The sequence below is a fragment of the Anomalospiza imberbis genome, chromosome 24 (genome assembly GCF_031753505.1).
Source record: "Anomalospiza imberbis isolate Cuckoo-Finch-1a 21T00152 chromosome 24, ASM3175350v1, whole genome shotgun sequence".
In the NCBI taxonomy this organism is placed as follows: Eukaryota; Metazoa; Chordata; class Aves; order Passeriformes; family Viduidae; genus Anomalospiza; species Anomalospiza imberbis.
In genome coordinates, this window is record NC_089704.1 from 3,787,751 (window position 1) to 3,804,198 (window position 16,448).

Genomic DNA, 16,448 nt, shown 5'->3' on the forward strand with positions numbered 1-16,448 from the left:
GAACTTTACTTGGCTTCACCTGTGGGTAAAATGAAGCCAATGATTTCTGTCCCACCCCACGCAGAACTGTTGGATTTCTGAGTGGAAAAGAAGACTTCCCTGCTGCTGTTTTGTGTTCATCCAACCCCCAAGTGCAGCCATCTCACTCACTCTGTCATTTTTCATCTCTCTCTTGCTTCTCTTGCAGCTGCAGCATCAGCAGTGCCCCAGCTCTGCCCAGCGGGCACCTTCTCCAGCCTGCCAGGGAGGAGAGCACTGTCTGAGTGCCAGCCCTGCCCCTCTGGCTTCTACTGTGAGGAACCTGGCCTCAGTGCCCCCACTGGGGAGTGCTGGGAAGGTGAGTGGGGAATAGAGTGTCCTGCAGGCTGTCACAGTGCCTGGGGATATGCTCAAAGGGCTGTGGGTGACAAATCCAAAAGAAATGTCTTTCTGTGAGTCACTGGAGTGGAAAAGCCATTTCCCTGCTGGGAGATCTGACAGAGGTGCTGCACATCCAGAAAACAGGAGTTTGTTTTACAGGATCCAAATGTCGTTCTGTGCTCCCCTCAGACAAGAGATGACAGCTTGTTGTTTTCTTTAGAGCCTTCCCATGATCAGAGATCTGCTGCCCACATGGTTTCTTCTCTGTACTGGAGGAGAACATTTTCTGTCTCTCTGAAAAGCCCATTAGAGGTTAAAGCAGCTCAGATGTGAAAGCACAAGTAGCAACATCTGTGTATTCTGAGCAATTTGAACACTGATGGGGAAAAACTCTGATGTTCAGAGGGAAAACTTTACTTGAAGTGTTTCAGTGGCTGCAGGGAAACACATCAATGTCGGGTCATTAAGTGTTTTCCTGTGTCAACTGTGAGTCTTGCCCTGGTTTTTGGGGACCACTGGGTGTTAAATTTCCTGTTAAGGGTGCAGTGTGTTTGCAGCAGCAGTGGCTCACATCAATAGCTTTTTAAGGCCAGCAGCAGGTTTATCCTGTGAGATGTTTGTGTGCCTGGAGAAGCTGTTCCTCCCTAATGAGCAGCTGCTCTGAGCTAAATTCAGCTCTTCCCTCTGTCCCTGCAGGGTTTTACTGTGACAGCCAGCAAGGGCCACTCATCGATGTCACCCTCTACCCCTGCCCACGGGGCTTTTTCTGCCCAGCAGGGACCAGCAGGAGTTCTCAGCACAGCTGCCCTGCAGGGACCTTCGGAGCCAGGCAGAAACTGAAATCTCTCCAGGAATGTCAAAGATGCCCAGCAGGAAAATACTGTGAATTCCCTGGCCTGGCTGCCCCAACAGGTACATTGGTGCCTTTCTGAGCAACCTCCTTCCTGCTGAGATCATCAGTGGCTGATAACGAGTGCAGGGCTTGGAACTGGGCTCTGGGGTTCTCACCTCAGCTAAGGTAAAATGTCCCATTTCATTTGTCTAGAACTTCTTGAGAAAGGAAAACCCCTCATTTTTCTGAGCAAGAAGTGAGAGAAGGACTGCAGAAACCAGAATTCTATGTGTGATACTTCTTTAAAAAAAAAATTCAGTGTGAAGATTTTTTGTGTAAGAATTAGTTTGGGTTTTTAGCTTGGTTCCCAAAGAACTACTCCTTCCATGTAATTGATGTGCACGTGATGAGGTTTAGCAGAGAAACACAGGGCAAAACACCCAGCAATGACATCTCTCCATTTTTTCCAAGATTTTTTTTCCACATCTGATGATTTTTCATTGATCCTTATCCCGAAAGGCCCTATTTCAGCAAAACACAAAACTAAATTCTTAATATTTCAGTCTCCCCTTAAGGATGTGTGGAATATGATTCTGAAGGGAAATGTGTGCTAGAATATTTATTGGAGTGTGAGATATTTATTGGAGTGTGGAATATTTATTGGAATGTGGAATATTTATTGGAATGTGGAGGCACTGCCCAGGCATTGAAGGGTTTCTCTGTCTCTGTCAGCTCCTGGCAGGTGCAGCAGCTCCTCAGGGATTCCTAGGTGGCAAATGGCTGGATCTGAAATCTGCATTTACATGGTTTTATTTCCCCATTATTCTGTTTTTCCAGGAGATTGTGCTGAGGGGTTTTGGTGTAAAAGTGGTGCTCGAGTGAGGAACCCCCAGGATGGAGAGTCAGGGCTGCCCTGTCCTGCTGGTCACTACTGTCCTGAAGGTAGGGGAGCTTTGGAGCAGCACTTTCCTCCATTCCTAGAAATCCTGGGAGCCATTTCCTCAGCCTGCTGTGACCTCACCAGGTGCCCCAGTGCCGCTGCAGTGCCCTCCTGGCACGTGGTCCGGGCGGGAGGGCAGGAGGAGTGTGCAGGAGTGCCAGCCCTGTCCTGGGGGACACTTCTGCAACAGCTCTGGGCAGAGGGCACCCTCGGGGCAGTGCAGCCCTGGGTGAGTAGTAGAACAACCCCATTCCCATGGTCCTAAAAAGACTGGATGTGGCACTGGGTGCCATGGTTTAGGTGAGGTGTTGGGTTGTACGCGATGATCTTGAAGGTCTCTTCCAACCTGGTGATTCTGTGATTCCGTGAATTCTGTGGATTCCATGCCCTGCCGTGAGCAGGGATGGTCTCCTGGGGTTTCTTCCCTGGGTGAAACCCAGAGGTGTGTTCTGGCTGCAGGTTCTACTGTGCCAGCGGTGCCCAGACCCCGACACCCAGCGACGGCCTCTCAGGAGCTCCGTGTCCCCTCGGTCACTTCTGTCCCCGCGGCTCCAGGAGCCCAGTCCCGTGCCCCCCTGGCTCCCACGTGCCCCATGCCCAGGGAGAGCAGTGCCAGGCTTGCCCAGAGGGTCAGTTCTGTGTCTCTGGTGAGGAGCCACAGCCGTGTCCCCAGGGTGAGTTAAAGTCACACAGAAATGCCTGTTTTGACTTTGACTCTCCCAGCTCTGCTGATTCTGACCTGCTCTATCTTTTCCAGGGTATTTCTGTTCCCAGGGCACAGCTCTTCCCATGGCTTGTCCAGCAGGATCCTATAACCCTTCACTGAGCCAAAGCAGCTGCCTGCCCTGTCCTGAAGGGTGAGACACAGAAATGCTGGAAATAATTGTTTATCCAGGCATCCTGGAGCAGTGTATGTGGGGAAAATGAGATTTTTTTACCACTGGAAAGCACTTGAGGAAGTGCTGTGAGGCAGCAGAGCAGCTGCTGAGCTGTTTCACACCACCACACAGTGATTATGGGACCAGGAAAAGCCCCAGCCCCACACACAGCCCCACTGGAAGGGAATTTAGGCTGTTCAGAGCGCAGAAACCATTGGCACCATCAACTAATTCCATGTCTGCAGTAAAAGCTGGTTCCCTTGGCAACAGGCTGGCACCAGCCTGCTGAAGTGGAAGAGGATCTTGAAAATCACCTGATGCTGAGCCTGGCTTTTCCTTGGGGGATTTATCTCCAATTACTGCCTGGGTTTGAACTTGATTAACTTTTACAAGTTGATGAATCACAGCTTGGATGTGTTGTGATTCAAGTTAAGAAAATTACGTCTCTGTGGCTTTTGCAATTATGCCATCAATTTGGCATTTGAGGAATCAACTCGGAGTGCAGTGAAATGCACTTTTAGGTCCCTTCTCTGCTCAACCCAGCACAGGAGCCAAAATCCTCATTTTTTTTAATTCTCTCTTTTGCCCAGGTTCTTCTGCCCCAAGAACTCCTCTTCCATTTTGGAGAACGAATGTCCCCCTGGCCACTACTGCCCTGCAGGCACTGCCTCTGCAGCTCAGTTCCCATGTCCTAAAGGGACTTACAACCCCCAGCCTGGCAGCAGCCTGAGGTCCCACTGCAGCCCCTGCGAGCCAGGTGAGTCACAGGAGCCTCTCTCAGCACGGTGACAGCAGGGACAGAGTGTCCTTGATGTTCAGAGGGTGTTTTGATCCCTGAAACATCTCCTCTGGTGCAAAGCAGGTTGGGGGGAAGCACTGACAGGAGCTGCTTTGCAGGAGAGTTTTGTGTATCCCTGATTTCCCAATCCCAGCCCACTTTCCCCCCATTCCAGCCCCATTTCCCCCCATTCCAGACCCATTTTTCCCAAATTTCTCCCCATTCTGACCCATTTTGCCCACATTTTCCCCCTCTCAGCCCCTTTCTCTCCCATTTTTCCCAATCCCATTCTATTTTCCCCCCATTCCAGCCCTGTTTCCCCATTTGCCCCAGTTTTTCACACCTCCTAATCCTTTTAATCAGATTTTTCCTAATCCCATCCCATTTCCCCCTTTTTCCCAGTTTTTTACCCCTCCCAGACCCTTTTAATCCCATTTTCCTGATCCCAGCCAATCCCCTCCCACCCCATTCCAGCCCCATTTCCCCCCATTCTAACCTGTTGTTCCCACATTTTCCCCTTCTCAGCCCACTTCTCTCCCATTTTTCCCTATCCCCATCCCATGGTCCCTCATTCCAGCCCTGTTTTTCCCCACTTTCCCCAGTTTTCCACCCCTTTTTATCCAATTTTCCCCCATTCCAGCCCTGTTTTTCCCCACTTTCGACAGTTTTTACCCCTTTTTATCCAATTTTCCCCCATCCCAGCCCTTTTTTCCCCAGTTTTTACCCATTTTTATCCCATTTTCCCCATCCCAGCCCTGTTTTTCCCCATTCCCCCCAGTTTTAACCCCTTTTTATCCCATTTTCCCCCCTCCCAGCCCTGTTTTTCCCCGTTTTCCCCCATCCCAGCCCTTTTTTCCCCATTTCCCCCAGTTTTTACCCATTTTTATCCCATTTTCCCCCCTCCAAGCCCTGTTTTTCCCCCATTTTCCCCAGTTTTTACCCATTTTTATCCCATTTTTCCCCCATTCCAGCCCTGTTTTCCCAATTCCAGCCGTTTTTCCCATTCCAGCCCTGTTTTTTCTGCCTGTGCTGATGGTATTGTTTGCTCTCTCAGGGCACTTCTGTGCTCTCCCTGGGCAGTCCCAGGTGACAGGACCCTGCCTGGCCGGGTTTTACTGCTCTGGAGGAGCTGCCAGCCCAACCCCCAGGGATGCTGTGGTGGGGAACACGTGTCCCCAGGGGTCCTACTGCCCTCTGGGCTCTGCCTCCCCACTGCCCTGTCCTCCTGGCCAGTACAGCAGCTCAGCTGGGAACACTGGGATTCAGGACTGCCTCCTGTGTGATGCAGGTAAAGCACTAAGAAATCCTGATTCCTGAGATTTCAGCCATTCCCGGGGCTCCTGTGGCTCTGGAGCAGGAAATCCTGAGCAACTGCTTCCCTCCAGAGAGGTGTCAGGTAGGGCTTTGCTGAACAGAGGTGTTTGGTAGAGGATAGAGACTAAATGTGCCACATTTCCACCTCAGAGGATGCTCACAATAAAGTGTAGATGTTCCGTTTCCACCCTCTCTCTGGATGTTCTCACATTCAGAGGTGACACAAGTGCTGTTTGTTCTCTGTAGCTGTAGCTGAATCAAACAGGATGAATATTTCCCCATCCCAAATCTGCTGTTGCCTGTCTGGAGCGACCAACATCATTCTCTTCATTTAATTTCAGGGTATTTCTGCAATGGGACGGGACTCGTGTCCCCCACTGGATTGTGTGAGGCTGGCTTCTACTGCACTGGAGGAAGCCTTTCCCCCAGACCTCCCAGGGTAAGCTGAGGTGTGGTGGGAACAGTGGAAAATAGATAAAATATCTGTTTTATCTATTTTTTATTGTGGAACTGAGAGCCACAAGGTCACCTGAGTTCTCCTGCCCTGGATTAAACTCTCCCTTTCAACATTTCCTCCTTTGTCAGGTGCATCTGGTTGATTGACAATGACAGGGGAACAGAGATAACAAAACACATCTGGCTTTGCTTGAGCTTTACATTTAAAATTGAAGCAAAAGTAGCTCTGTCTTTGCATGTTGATGCTGCAAAGCAGCATGGAATGCCACATCACATTAAAATTCCAGAGGTTAATAGTTCATGAGTTTGATTAGAATGCTGCATCTGCCAGCCCTCCTCTGAGGCAAGATTCAGCAAGAATTTTTAAAGATGATGACAAGACCCAGCCCTGGCTTTGTGCAGCCTTCAGGAGCGAGGGGTGAGAGCAGGATTTCACAGTGAATGCCTGCTTCTCTTCACCTTCACCCTCTGACTCAGATATTTTTGCACACGAGGAGTTTTTAGGCTGTAACTGTGGTGTTTTCCTTCCAAGCCGAGCGCCAGTGGAGGTCCCTGCCCCCCTGGGCACGTCTGTGAGGAGGGGAGCAGCAGAGCCCAGCCGTGCCCTGCAGGGACCTACAGCCCATCCTGGAGTGGGAGCCGGTGCCTGGAGTGCCCAGAGGGCTTTTACTGCACCTCTGCCTCCACCAACTACACAGATTGTCCTCAAGGTGGGTCTGGCTGCACCCACCCGGGGGCACTGGGCACACCTGATGGGATGTACCTGTCAGAGCAGTGACAAATTGCAGGATGGGCCCGCACTCACGCCTTGGGATCAGTCCTTCTGATGCCTTAGGATTTCAGCTTTTCTATTTTCCATCTATTTGTAACCCTGCAGTTCTTTAGTGTGTAACTCTAAACTCCACACATAGTGTGAGCTGCTGCTTCCCCATTTGGGGCAGACACAACAATTCCTCTCCAGGCCTGGCAATCAAGGACACCTCACTGCCTCAGGCCAGAGAGATGAAACAAAAGCGAGTTGGGGGCAGCAAACTTGGGGTAAATGACTTCATTAGCTGAAGTTGTAATTAGCAGATTCACCCCCAAAATAAAAATGGACCAAACCTATAAAAGCGTGAAAACCCATGAGTCCATTTCTGGGTGGGTTTTGTCTGCCCTAAATGTACCTGAAGGCCCTTCAATAAATAGAACTGCTTTTTATTCTCTCAATTTAGCCTAGCCTCTGTTTTTAGGTAGCCCAGAAAAGGCATCACTTCCCACAAAGAGATGAAGGGAATGCCTCATGTGCAGGCTGGGAATCCTTCCTAGGCTGTTCCCAGCCTGTCCCATCCATTATGAAACCTTTTCTCTCTAGGTCACTACTGCCCCAGGAGCACAGAATTTGCCACGCAGCATCCTTGTCCTCCGGGAACCTACAGTGAAGCCCTGAATCTCTGGGATGTGTCCAGGTGCCAGCTGTGTCCTCCTGGAAGGGTCTGTTCCAGGCCAGGCCTGGTGGCGCCAGATGGATTCTGCACACCTGGCTGGTTTTGTCCACCTGGATCCACATCAAGCAAACCAATGTTTCCTGGAAATTTCTCTGGTAGGGAGGAGAACAGCAAAAAGTGGTTATTGAGGGGTATTGGGGTCACCTAAAGGATGTTAGGGTCGTTAGCCGGGTTGAGGATTGCTTTCTTTCCCCTTTTCCCCCTAAATTCAGCGCTCTAGCTCTCTTCCTCCTGAGCTGTTCCAATAAAAGAGTGTTTGTTTGCAGTTCTGGTGTTTCAACTCACTCTGTGTCTTTCCCATTCACAGGAAAGGCAGCTCCAGCTCCAGGATCTGTTGGGCTGTGCCAAGCAGGAACCTTTTGTCCTGCTGGGTCATCCCTTCCCCTTCCCTGCCCTCCAGGTAGGAGCTGAGTCTTCCTTCCAGCACACATTTTTTGGGTTCGATTTTTGGTGCCTGCATCCCCTTTCCCCTCCTGCCAAGACCCACAGGTGATCCCAGCCTCATGCTGGGGCTGCTCCTGCCATCTCCAAAAGCTGCTCCTGGTTCTGCCCTGTGCTCCAGGTTGGTTCTGTGCCAGCCCAGAGCTGGCAGCTCCATCTGGGCCCTGCGAGGCCGGGTTCTACTGCACAGGAGGCTCCACAACCCCGAAGCCCAGGGATGGAGCAGTGGGAGACATCTGCCCCCAAGGCCACTTCTGTCCTGCAGGGAGCTACTCCCCATCTCCGTGTCCTCCAGGTAGGTTTGGTGGCAACTGGTCCCAGGTGGCATTTCCCTCCCCAGAGCCCAGCTGAGTCTCTGCAGCCCCTTTTTAGGCTGTGCCGAAGCTTTCCTGTGTTCCCCAGGGAAAAGCTGCTCCCAGCCTGGGAATTCAGCCCCTAACCCAGTGCTGCTGCAGTGGGACAGCCCTCAACCAGACAGGAGTGGCTGCACTGCCCTGGAGCTGCTGGGGGGGAGGGAAGGTCCTGCTGAACCCTCCTGAAGGACAGGTCACCCAGCCTCTGCACCCCCCTGCACAGGGAGACATCGTTAGCAGCATCACTAATGAGACAAAGGGTTGATTAAATACGAGGCTGTGGAACATTAAATTTATGGTTCTATTAGCGAGGGATTGCACTGCTCAGTCAGAAATAAAAAGGAATTCACCTCAGCAGTCAGGAGCAGCCAGGACCCACTGACAGGAAGCTCTCATCCCAGGGAGTGCCGGGATTTTGGGAATTCCTTCCTAAACCAGCATCCTTCTACATCTTCTGGGCCAAATGCAGCCAGAAAGTTCCTGCTGCTTTGGGATCCAGATAATTCCCCCACAGCCACTTCCAGCAGGGTGTGTGAGGATGCAATCATATGATTTTGGTGTTTTTTTTTCTCTTATCAGGCTCCTTCTTGCTTCATCCTGGTGGCCGCTCAGCACAGGACTGCCAGCCCTGCTCCCCGGGCTGGTTCTGCCCCCAGCAGGGCCAGAGCTCCCCGCAGGGGCTGTGTGAAGAAGGATGGTTTTGCCCTGCAGGCTCTGTGTCAGACCAGCACTCAGGTGGGAATTCTTTGGGGTCATTCTTTGTCGGAGTCCAGGACATTCCTCTGGCTGCCCTGGCTGTCTCCAGACCCTGGCAGGGGGCTTGGAGACCTTGGCATGAAGTCTAAAACACCTGTGGCTTCGATTTTATCCTATGGAAAAAACTGCCAACTTTGTGTAGGAATTACAAGCCACAAGGGTTTGAGTAGTGTGGTAGTTGAATTAACACAGGGTAAAAAAGTAGAAATTTGGGATTTTTAGAACATAATTAAGGGGGTCAAGATGGAGGAATTTGGGTGTGTCCTGGCCTTCTTCTCCTTCTTCTTGCCCTCCATGTCTTGCTGTGATGGTGACACTTTTCTGTTGGTTTAGGGTAGACACACACTGTCTAACATAAATGATAGGTATTGGTAATAAATTGTAAACATACCACACGTAGTTTTGAGTTTATAAGGTGGGTATAAGTATATAAGAATGCTATGGTGGACTTGCTAGGCAGAGCTCGGCAGGTCAGAGAAAGAAAGTTATAGATAAGAAAAAATAAACAACCTTGAAAACACAATCGGAAGCATTCCAGATTCCTCCTTTGGCTGCAACGGGCTAGGGAAAGGACTGTCACAATCTTGGGGTCACTCCAACAGACAAGCAGACCCTGACAATTCTTCACCTACAGGAGTTTCAGCAGCAAGATTGGTTTAAAATCTGACCTTAGTTATGGTTTAGAAATGAGGATTGAGGTGAGAAACATGTTTCAAAAATTATTCCAAGTAACACAAAAAATGAAATTATTAAATTCTTGGGTAGTAGTAGGAAGTATAAAAAATAGGGGATCCTATCAAGAAAAAAAAAAAGCTGAAAAACTAAAAATATTTTCACCACAGGGGTATTTCTTGTTTTGCTCCCAGATTATTTGTGTCCTGTGGGTCACTACTGCCCCCCTGGCAGCCCGGAGCCCGTGCCTTGTCCTCCTGGAGAATACCAGGAGCAGGCTGGGAAAGGCCAGTGTGAAACATGCCCAGCAGGAATGTGAGTAACATGGATTTGCTCCTTCCTCTTGATGCTTTCTTAGGAATTATCAGGAGTGTTTCCCTCTGCCTCAGGCTGCTTTGTGTTTGATATACAAGACACACTTTGATATACAAGAATGGTTCTGCTGTTTCTGTTTTCACATCACCTTTCCCTTCACTGTGCCATTTTCTGTACCACAAAATGATCACAGGGAATCCCTCCTGGCAGTTCTGCCTGCTGGGATGGGCAAGGCGATCCTGGCAGGTCACACCTGAGCCCTCCGCTGGTATTTCCAGGGAATTTCCTCCCCTTTCACTGTGTGGTCACTGCTGTGCACCAAGTTTTCATTTCTGGCAGAACAGAGATAGAGCACAAGTGCTGTTTTTTTTTGGCAGGTTCTGTGCCCCACAAGAACACCCAGGTGATGTCCAGCAGAACATCCGTGGCGTGGCCAAAGCCCTGGAATGCCCAGCAGGACATTACTGCCCACCAGGAACAAGGGCTGCCAACCAGTACCCGTGTCCAGAGGGCACCTACAGCCACCAGCCTGGTCTGGCAAACCCCAGCGACTGCAGGCCTTGTCCTGGGGGCACATTCTGTGCCAGGGCAGGTGGGAATCGTGTGGGTTACACCAAATCCTCATCTGCTTTGGGTCTGGGGGTGAGGGAAGTGTTCTGTGCAGTTCATCCAAATGTTATGGAGCATTTGCAGTGATTTCTTTCTGCAGGGACCCCTTGAGCAGATTTTAAAGGGTTTTTTGCAATGTAAATTAAAGGCAGATCAAAGTGGTTTTCTTCTAGCAGAGGTTATGAAGCCAGAAATCAAGAAGCTTGGGGGCTTTCATTTGGGTTTGTCTCTCAGTGGAAAGGCTCATAATGATCAGCCTCCTCTAAAATGGTGATTTAGGAAACAATTTGGGCTTGTATGCGTCTGCTCATCAGTTGTGTGAATAAATATTGAGAGTACAGATTGTGCTTTTAACTAACAGAGCTCCTGACTGGCTAGGAGGCTCGGGGATCCTCGTGGTGACCAGGCTTGTCTGGTTGCTTTAGTCCTAGAATTCTAGGATGATTTCTAGGGTGCCTCTGACTCATCTGACGTGATGCTCCTTGCCTTTAGGACTCTCAGCCCCGAGCGGCCCGTGCTGGCCTGGGCATTTCTGCACTGCCCAGGCGCGTGTGCCCACCCCTGTGGGCGATGGGACAGGGGGCCTGTGCCCAGCTGGGCATTTCTGCCCTGCAGGGAGCCCCGAGCCCCAGCCCTGTCCCAGCGGCACCTTCCTGCCCCAGTCTGGGATGGCTTCCCGTAACTCCTGCCTGCCCTGCCCTGCTGGGAAGTTCTGCCAAGGAGAAGGTCTGGCTGCCGTTTCTGGTGTGTATTGCATACGTCCAATATCCTTTTTCTCTCCCACTTTGGATATTTTTTATATTTTCTGGTTTCAAACCTAACGCTGGAGATTTCTCTCTTGCAGGACCGTGTTATGCTGGGTATTTCTGTGATCCTGGCTCCACACAGCCAGATCACAGGCACTGCCCTGCTGGCTTCTACTGCCCTGAAGGCTCTGAATTCCCAGTTCCCTGCAGCCCTGGAAGCTTCAGCCCTGTCAGTGGGAAGGGGCAGGCAGCAGACTGTCAGCTCTGCCCAGCTGGGCACTCCTGCAGCGGTGAGGATGTGCAGGGGTTACAGAGTGAGGAAAGAAAATCACCCACCACAGACTCATTTCTGACAGCTTTGGGTACAGCGAGAACAAACTGAGTGCCCCACACCATTTTTAGTCAGTGATGGTTCCTCGCACCAAGCAGAAAGGCTCCAAATAATTTTAATTCCAGAACTCCTGTTGGGTTCTTGGGAGCAGCCTCAGGTCACGCAGAGCTCCTTGTTTGCTGTTAAACCTCCTCTGCACCTCCTGTGCATGGCTGACATGGCTCTGGCCTCGCAGGGAAACAAATATTCCTGCCAGGGAGCTCTTGGTCTGGCCATGAGCCAGAGCTGCTCCTGCTCAGAGCTTCTCACCATCTGCCAGCCCAAGATTTATCTGCTGCTCCCAGCACCGAGATCTTTGTGGTCACTGTGACAGTAGAAAATTCACCCATCACCTTCCTGGGGACAAAGAGGCTTTTCCTTTCTCAGGTGAGCACCTGAAGCAACAGGGAAGGAATTGTTTGACTGAGCTAACGTGAGTTTTAGCAGAGCTGGAACCACAACTGAGACCCTCAGAACCCCAGCTGAGGTTTTTGATGGGAAGCCTTTGTTTTCCCCAGGCATTTAATTCAGGACTGACTCACCTGTGTGGTAAAATGCTCATTTTCTGAGGCTGAACTTCAGAGAATTGGTACTTTCTGATGCTTGGTGGAGGAATATGAGGAAGGAGATCATTATTTTGGGTTTCCATCGTCTCTGACCTGTGCAAAAGCAGATCTGAAGGACCATGTCCTGTCTCATCACCTGCCAGACCCCACTGCTGTCCACAGGGATCCTCCTGCCCCATGGGATCTGCTTTCCCTATGCCCTGGAGGTCCCTACCAGCACCTCCTGGCTGCTGCTGGGATGCTTTCTGCCTGCAAAAACAGGGGAGGGAGCCTGGTTCTGTGTCACACTGCAACACGAAATAACTCACAGAAGCAGGCTAGATGTAAAAGGAAAGAAAAAGAACGTAAAGAAGCCAACTTTATTTTCTGGCTCCAGTATATATACAATAGCAAAAGTGACAGTGGATTGGAGGGTGAAACTGCCACCTCTCCAACCACACTGGGCAAACCAACAGTCCATCAATTCTCTCCACCCACAAAGAAGATTGCAAAACAATCATTATTTGCATAAACATGCATGAGAAAACTCAGTTGAAATATGTAAATATCAGAAGGCATAAGAACTTTTAGAAGAACTTTAAAACTCTCAAAAAAACAGAGCAACAGTTCTGCTGATGGAGAATGTTATCACCTGTCACCATCCCTTCTGAGCAAGCTTCTTCCCTTGTGTCCCAGGTCCTGGAGCAAAAACTCCTGAGCTGTGCCCTGCTGGCCACTTCTGTCTGCCAGGGACCACCTTCAGCACGGAGCATCCCTGTCCCAAGGGCACCTTTGGCCCCAGGCCTGGTGCCACCAGTGAGTCTGACTGCGAGCCCTGCCCAGCAGGTGTGAGGGGACTGGGCAAAGGGAATGTGCAAATGGTTTCTCTTTCCACGTGATTGAAAAGAGACCGTGTGCTGTTCTGTGCAGCCTCTCCCCTGCCACGTTCTCTGTCTGTTTCAGGGATGTATTGCTCAGCTCCAGGGCTATCCCAGCCCTCTGGATTTTGTTACCCAGGTTATCACTGTGCCAGGGGAGCCGTCAGCCCAGCCCCCTTCAAGCACAGGGTGAGTGCCAGGCAGCAGCACAGTGATCTGGGCACTTGGGGACCAGCACTGGCCTGTGACAACCTCCACACTACTGGTGGGACCAGCACTGGCCTGTGACAGCTCCTGGTTGCTGGTGGGATGCTTTCCAAGCATTTCTGCTCCCTCAGCTGCAGGGATATGCTGCTCCTGATGCCTGCTGGAATACCTGGCTGCCCATGGATAATTTCTGGCCAGGCTTTCCTTTCTACATTGCACTGGAGCATGGGCTCTGACATCTCCTCCAAGATAAGCACCTGGGCCCTGTGTTTTGAAGTAAAAACATTTTTATATTTTCATATTTTCAGTGACAGGATAACCCCCCTTCAGAAGCCAGGATCCTTTTACAGAATCACAGAATAATGAGGTTGGAATAGACCTCCTAAGATCATCAAGTCCAACCCATGCCCTAACATCTCAACTAGACTATAGCACCAAGTGCCATGTCCAGTCTTTTTTTAAACCCATCCAGAGATGGTGACTCCACCAACCTCCCTGGGAAGACAATTCCAGTACTTTATTATTCTTTCAGTGAAAATTTTTTCCTAATATCCAACCTGTACCTGCCCTGACGTAGCTTGAGTCTGTGTCCTCTTGTTCTGTCAGTGCTGCCCAGGGGAAGAGACCGACCCCACCTGTCTCCAGCCTCCCTTCAGGGAGTTCTGGAGAGCAATGAGGTCACCTCTGAGCCTCCTCTTCTCCAGGCTAAGCAACCCCAGTTCCTTCAAATGTTCTTCATAGGGCTTGTGTTCCCAGCCCCTCACCAGCATTGTTGCCCTTTTAATGCCAGTGCTCTTTGTTGAATTTCAAATCTGCAGGACTCAGCCCCTGTGTGCCCTGCCCAGCACCTCTCTCTGTGCCCACTGTGCCAAATCTCCTCCTCATAACACCTTCCCCCTGTATTTTCCTCACCCAGGTGGAATCCTCCAGCCCTGCCCTGCCTGGCAATGACATCTGCCCCGTGGGCCACTTCTGTCCCCGTGGCACCGGGCACCCCGTGCCGTGTCCCCCCGGCTCCCTGTCCAGTGCCCTGGGCCTGGGGGCAGAAGACCAGTGCCAGCCCTGCCCAGCTGGGAGGGTCTGCAGTAGCCCAGGCCTGGCTGAGCTGGCCCAGACGTCGCTGTGTGACCCAGGGTGAGTGGCACTGTCACCGGGCAGTGACCAAACGCAGCCTTGCTGTGTGTTGAAATCAAGGGGCACCAAAATTTGCTGTGTGTACAACAAGGGGCACCCACAATCAAGGGACACCCAAATTTCCAGCTCCTGGGCTTGTTCTCAGCCCTTTGGCTGAGATGTGGCATCTCCTTGTCGGTGTTTCAGAGGCATTCCTGTTCCCTTCACATTTGCCTGGCATTCTTATGAATATTTTTTCTCTCTTTTCAATGAAAAAAAATCATTATTATAAATAAATTGCTGCTGCAAATCCCTTATTTAGCCCCATAATCACACTTGCTGGTAATTTAACGTTGGTTATTTTCCCTTCTGAGTCCTCTTCTCCCACAAGGTGGTGCAAGAACCAGGGACAAGGCACCATTCCAGCCTGGGCACAGTGCCCTGAGCAGTGTCTGTCCATCTCATGAGCCTCAGAGCAAGAAGCTATAGAAATTTGATTTATTCTATAAGTGTAAGAGAGCCTTAGAAGAGATTTCAGTGCAGTGTAATGAGATTTCATGAGATTTCCGACAGCAGCTGGCTCTCGAATGGAGCAGAGAAAATCACAATGAAATTTGTTTAGAAGTTGAAGCTAAGCTGGGAATACAATGAGGGCTACACTGAGAAGGACAGGAAATAAATATTCTTGAGAATATGAGGGATTTGAACTGTCTTAGTTGAACTTTCCCAACATTTCATTTAACCCTAAAAGTTAAGACTTCCCAAAAGTTCCTTTAACCCTAGAAGTTATTACAGCCTAGCTGTAACAGTAATGATCAAGATTTTCTGAGCTGGATGGTAATGAAATGTAAATTATAAATCATAAATGACCATTGACTTCCAAAATCTGTGTCCCTCAAGAGGGAGCAGTTTGGTGCTTTTCAGCACCTTTATCACACAGCATCCATCACTCCTCAGAACCTCCTGCTCAGTGGAATTGGTCTTGTTTCCAGGCAAAAAAAGAAAAACTTCTTTTCTGGTTTTCATCCAGTGCTGTTCCTTTCACACTCAGTCGTTTGCCTTCAGGAGTGGGAATTTTTTCTTCTCCAGAAACTCCATTGCTTGAATCCTTGTCTGTGATGGGATCACAGCTCTCCTTTCCGTGTTGCTCAGCTCTTAGGACCATCATGGTTTCTGAATTTCTTCATCTCTGCTCGTTGTGAGGGGCTGAAAGTGGTGGAGGGAAGAGAGCACTGGGGATAAAAAAAGCCACCAGGGACTGAACCTGGGCCCTGTGTTTTGAAGTAAAAATATTTTCATTTTCAAAGGCTTTTTTTTTTTTTTTACAGAATGAGAACACTTTACCAGGCAGCCTGGTGTAAAAAAGCTTTTCCCAGGGCATGGAGCGGGGGGAAGCTGCTGGCACAGCTGAACCAAGCTGCATTTTCCATTTTTTGTGTGCCTCCCCCATCATCACCCATGAGCAGGGCTCCTTGTTCCAGGTGCATTCTCTCTCTCTCTCTCTCCCTCTCTCTCTCTCTCTCTCTCCAGCTACGTTTGCCTGGAAGGAAACTCTGCTCCCTGCCCTTCGGATGGCATCCATGGATACCGGTGTCCCAGCGGCTCCTACTGCCCGGCAGGCTCGGGGCTGGAGCTGCCCTGTGAGCCCGGCACCTTCAGCCCCGTGCCCGGGGCCAGCGCCTGCCTGCCCTGCCCGGCTGGGATGTCCTGTGGCAGTGCTGGCACTGTGCAGCCCCTCACCTGCCCCAGAGGTGAGCACGGGTGTGGCAGGGGACTGGGGGATTCCTCTCTCCGCTCAGACAATGGGGGATTTGCTGCTGGTTGGAGCAGCCCAGCACTTCCCTTCTCCCCTGGTTGTCTCCTTGTTGCTGTAAGGATGGACAAGATACTTATTTCTTCACACACAGTAGCCCCCTTTTATTCTTCACAGCTCATGTTTCTATGGTTTTCTAAAGGCATCGTGTGTAATTGGTTAGTAAATTACTGCAGCTCAGCTCATTGGTTAGTAGCTGCTAGAGTACGTGTCTGTCAAAAACTTTCCTCTCTGACCACGTTTACATTCTTGTCTGCTAAACAGAAGATGTTTCACATGGGTAGAAGTCTCTCTTGACACAGGTGCAGATTTTTTTCTTACAGGAACTAATCAGGCTAGCTGTTAGCTGCACTTAGCCAAAATAGCAGGCCTGAGCCATGATTTAATGGTTGGATGGAAGGGCAGAGTCCAGTAAGATGGAGTTTAATAAATCCAAGTGCCCAGTCTTGCATTTTGGCCACATTTGGCCATAATCCCCTGCAATACTCTGGGCTGGGGATGGTGTGGCTGGACAGAGCCCAGGTGGAAAGGGACCTGGGGGCACTGGTCAAGAGCTGACACAACATGAGCCAGCAGTGTGCCCAG

General features: G+C 50.4%; 2 protein-coding genes across 2 annotated transcripts; both read left to right on the plus strand.

Moving 5' to 3' along the window:
- Window positions 1-203: 203 nt before the first annotated feature.
- On the plus strand, window positions 204-9,586 carry LOC137462014 (platelet endothelial aggregation receptor 1-like). Its single transcript, XM_068171959.1, has 14 exons — window positions 204-337; window positions 1,057-1,272; window positions 2,030-2,134; window positions 2,217-2,361; window positions 2,890-2,989; window positions 3,601-3,767; window positions 4,843-5,076; window positions 5,444-5,541; window positions 6,091-6,268; window positions 6,913-7,140; window positions 7,353-7,445; window positions 7,608-7,781; window positions 8,419-8,574; window positions 9,462-9,586. The coding sequence occupies exons 3-14, from the start codon at window positions 2,087-2,089 to the stop codon at window positions 9,584-9,586; spliced, it is 1,746 nt and encodes a 581-aa protein (XP_068028060.1). The 5' UTR covers window positions 204-337; window positions 1,057-1,272; window positions 2,030-2,086.
- On the plus strand, window positions 9,460-14,124 carry LOC137462015 (proline-rich protein 36-like). The gene is made up of 6 exons (XM_068171960.1): window positions 9,460-10,174; window positions 10,684-10,935; window positions 11,036-11,227; window positions 12,549-12,698; window positions 12,816-12,919; window positions 13,854-14,124. Exons 1-6 carry the CDS (start codon window positions 9,989-9,991, stop codon window positions 14,122-14,124), a joined length of 1,155 nt encoding a protein of 384 aa, XP_068028061.1. The 5' UTR covers window positions 9,460-9,988.
- The last annotated feature ends 2,324 nt before the right edge of the window (window positions 14,125-16,448 follow it).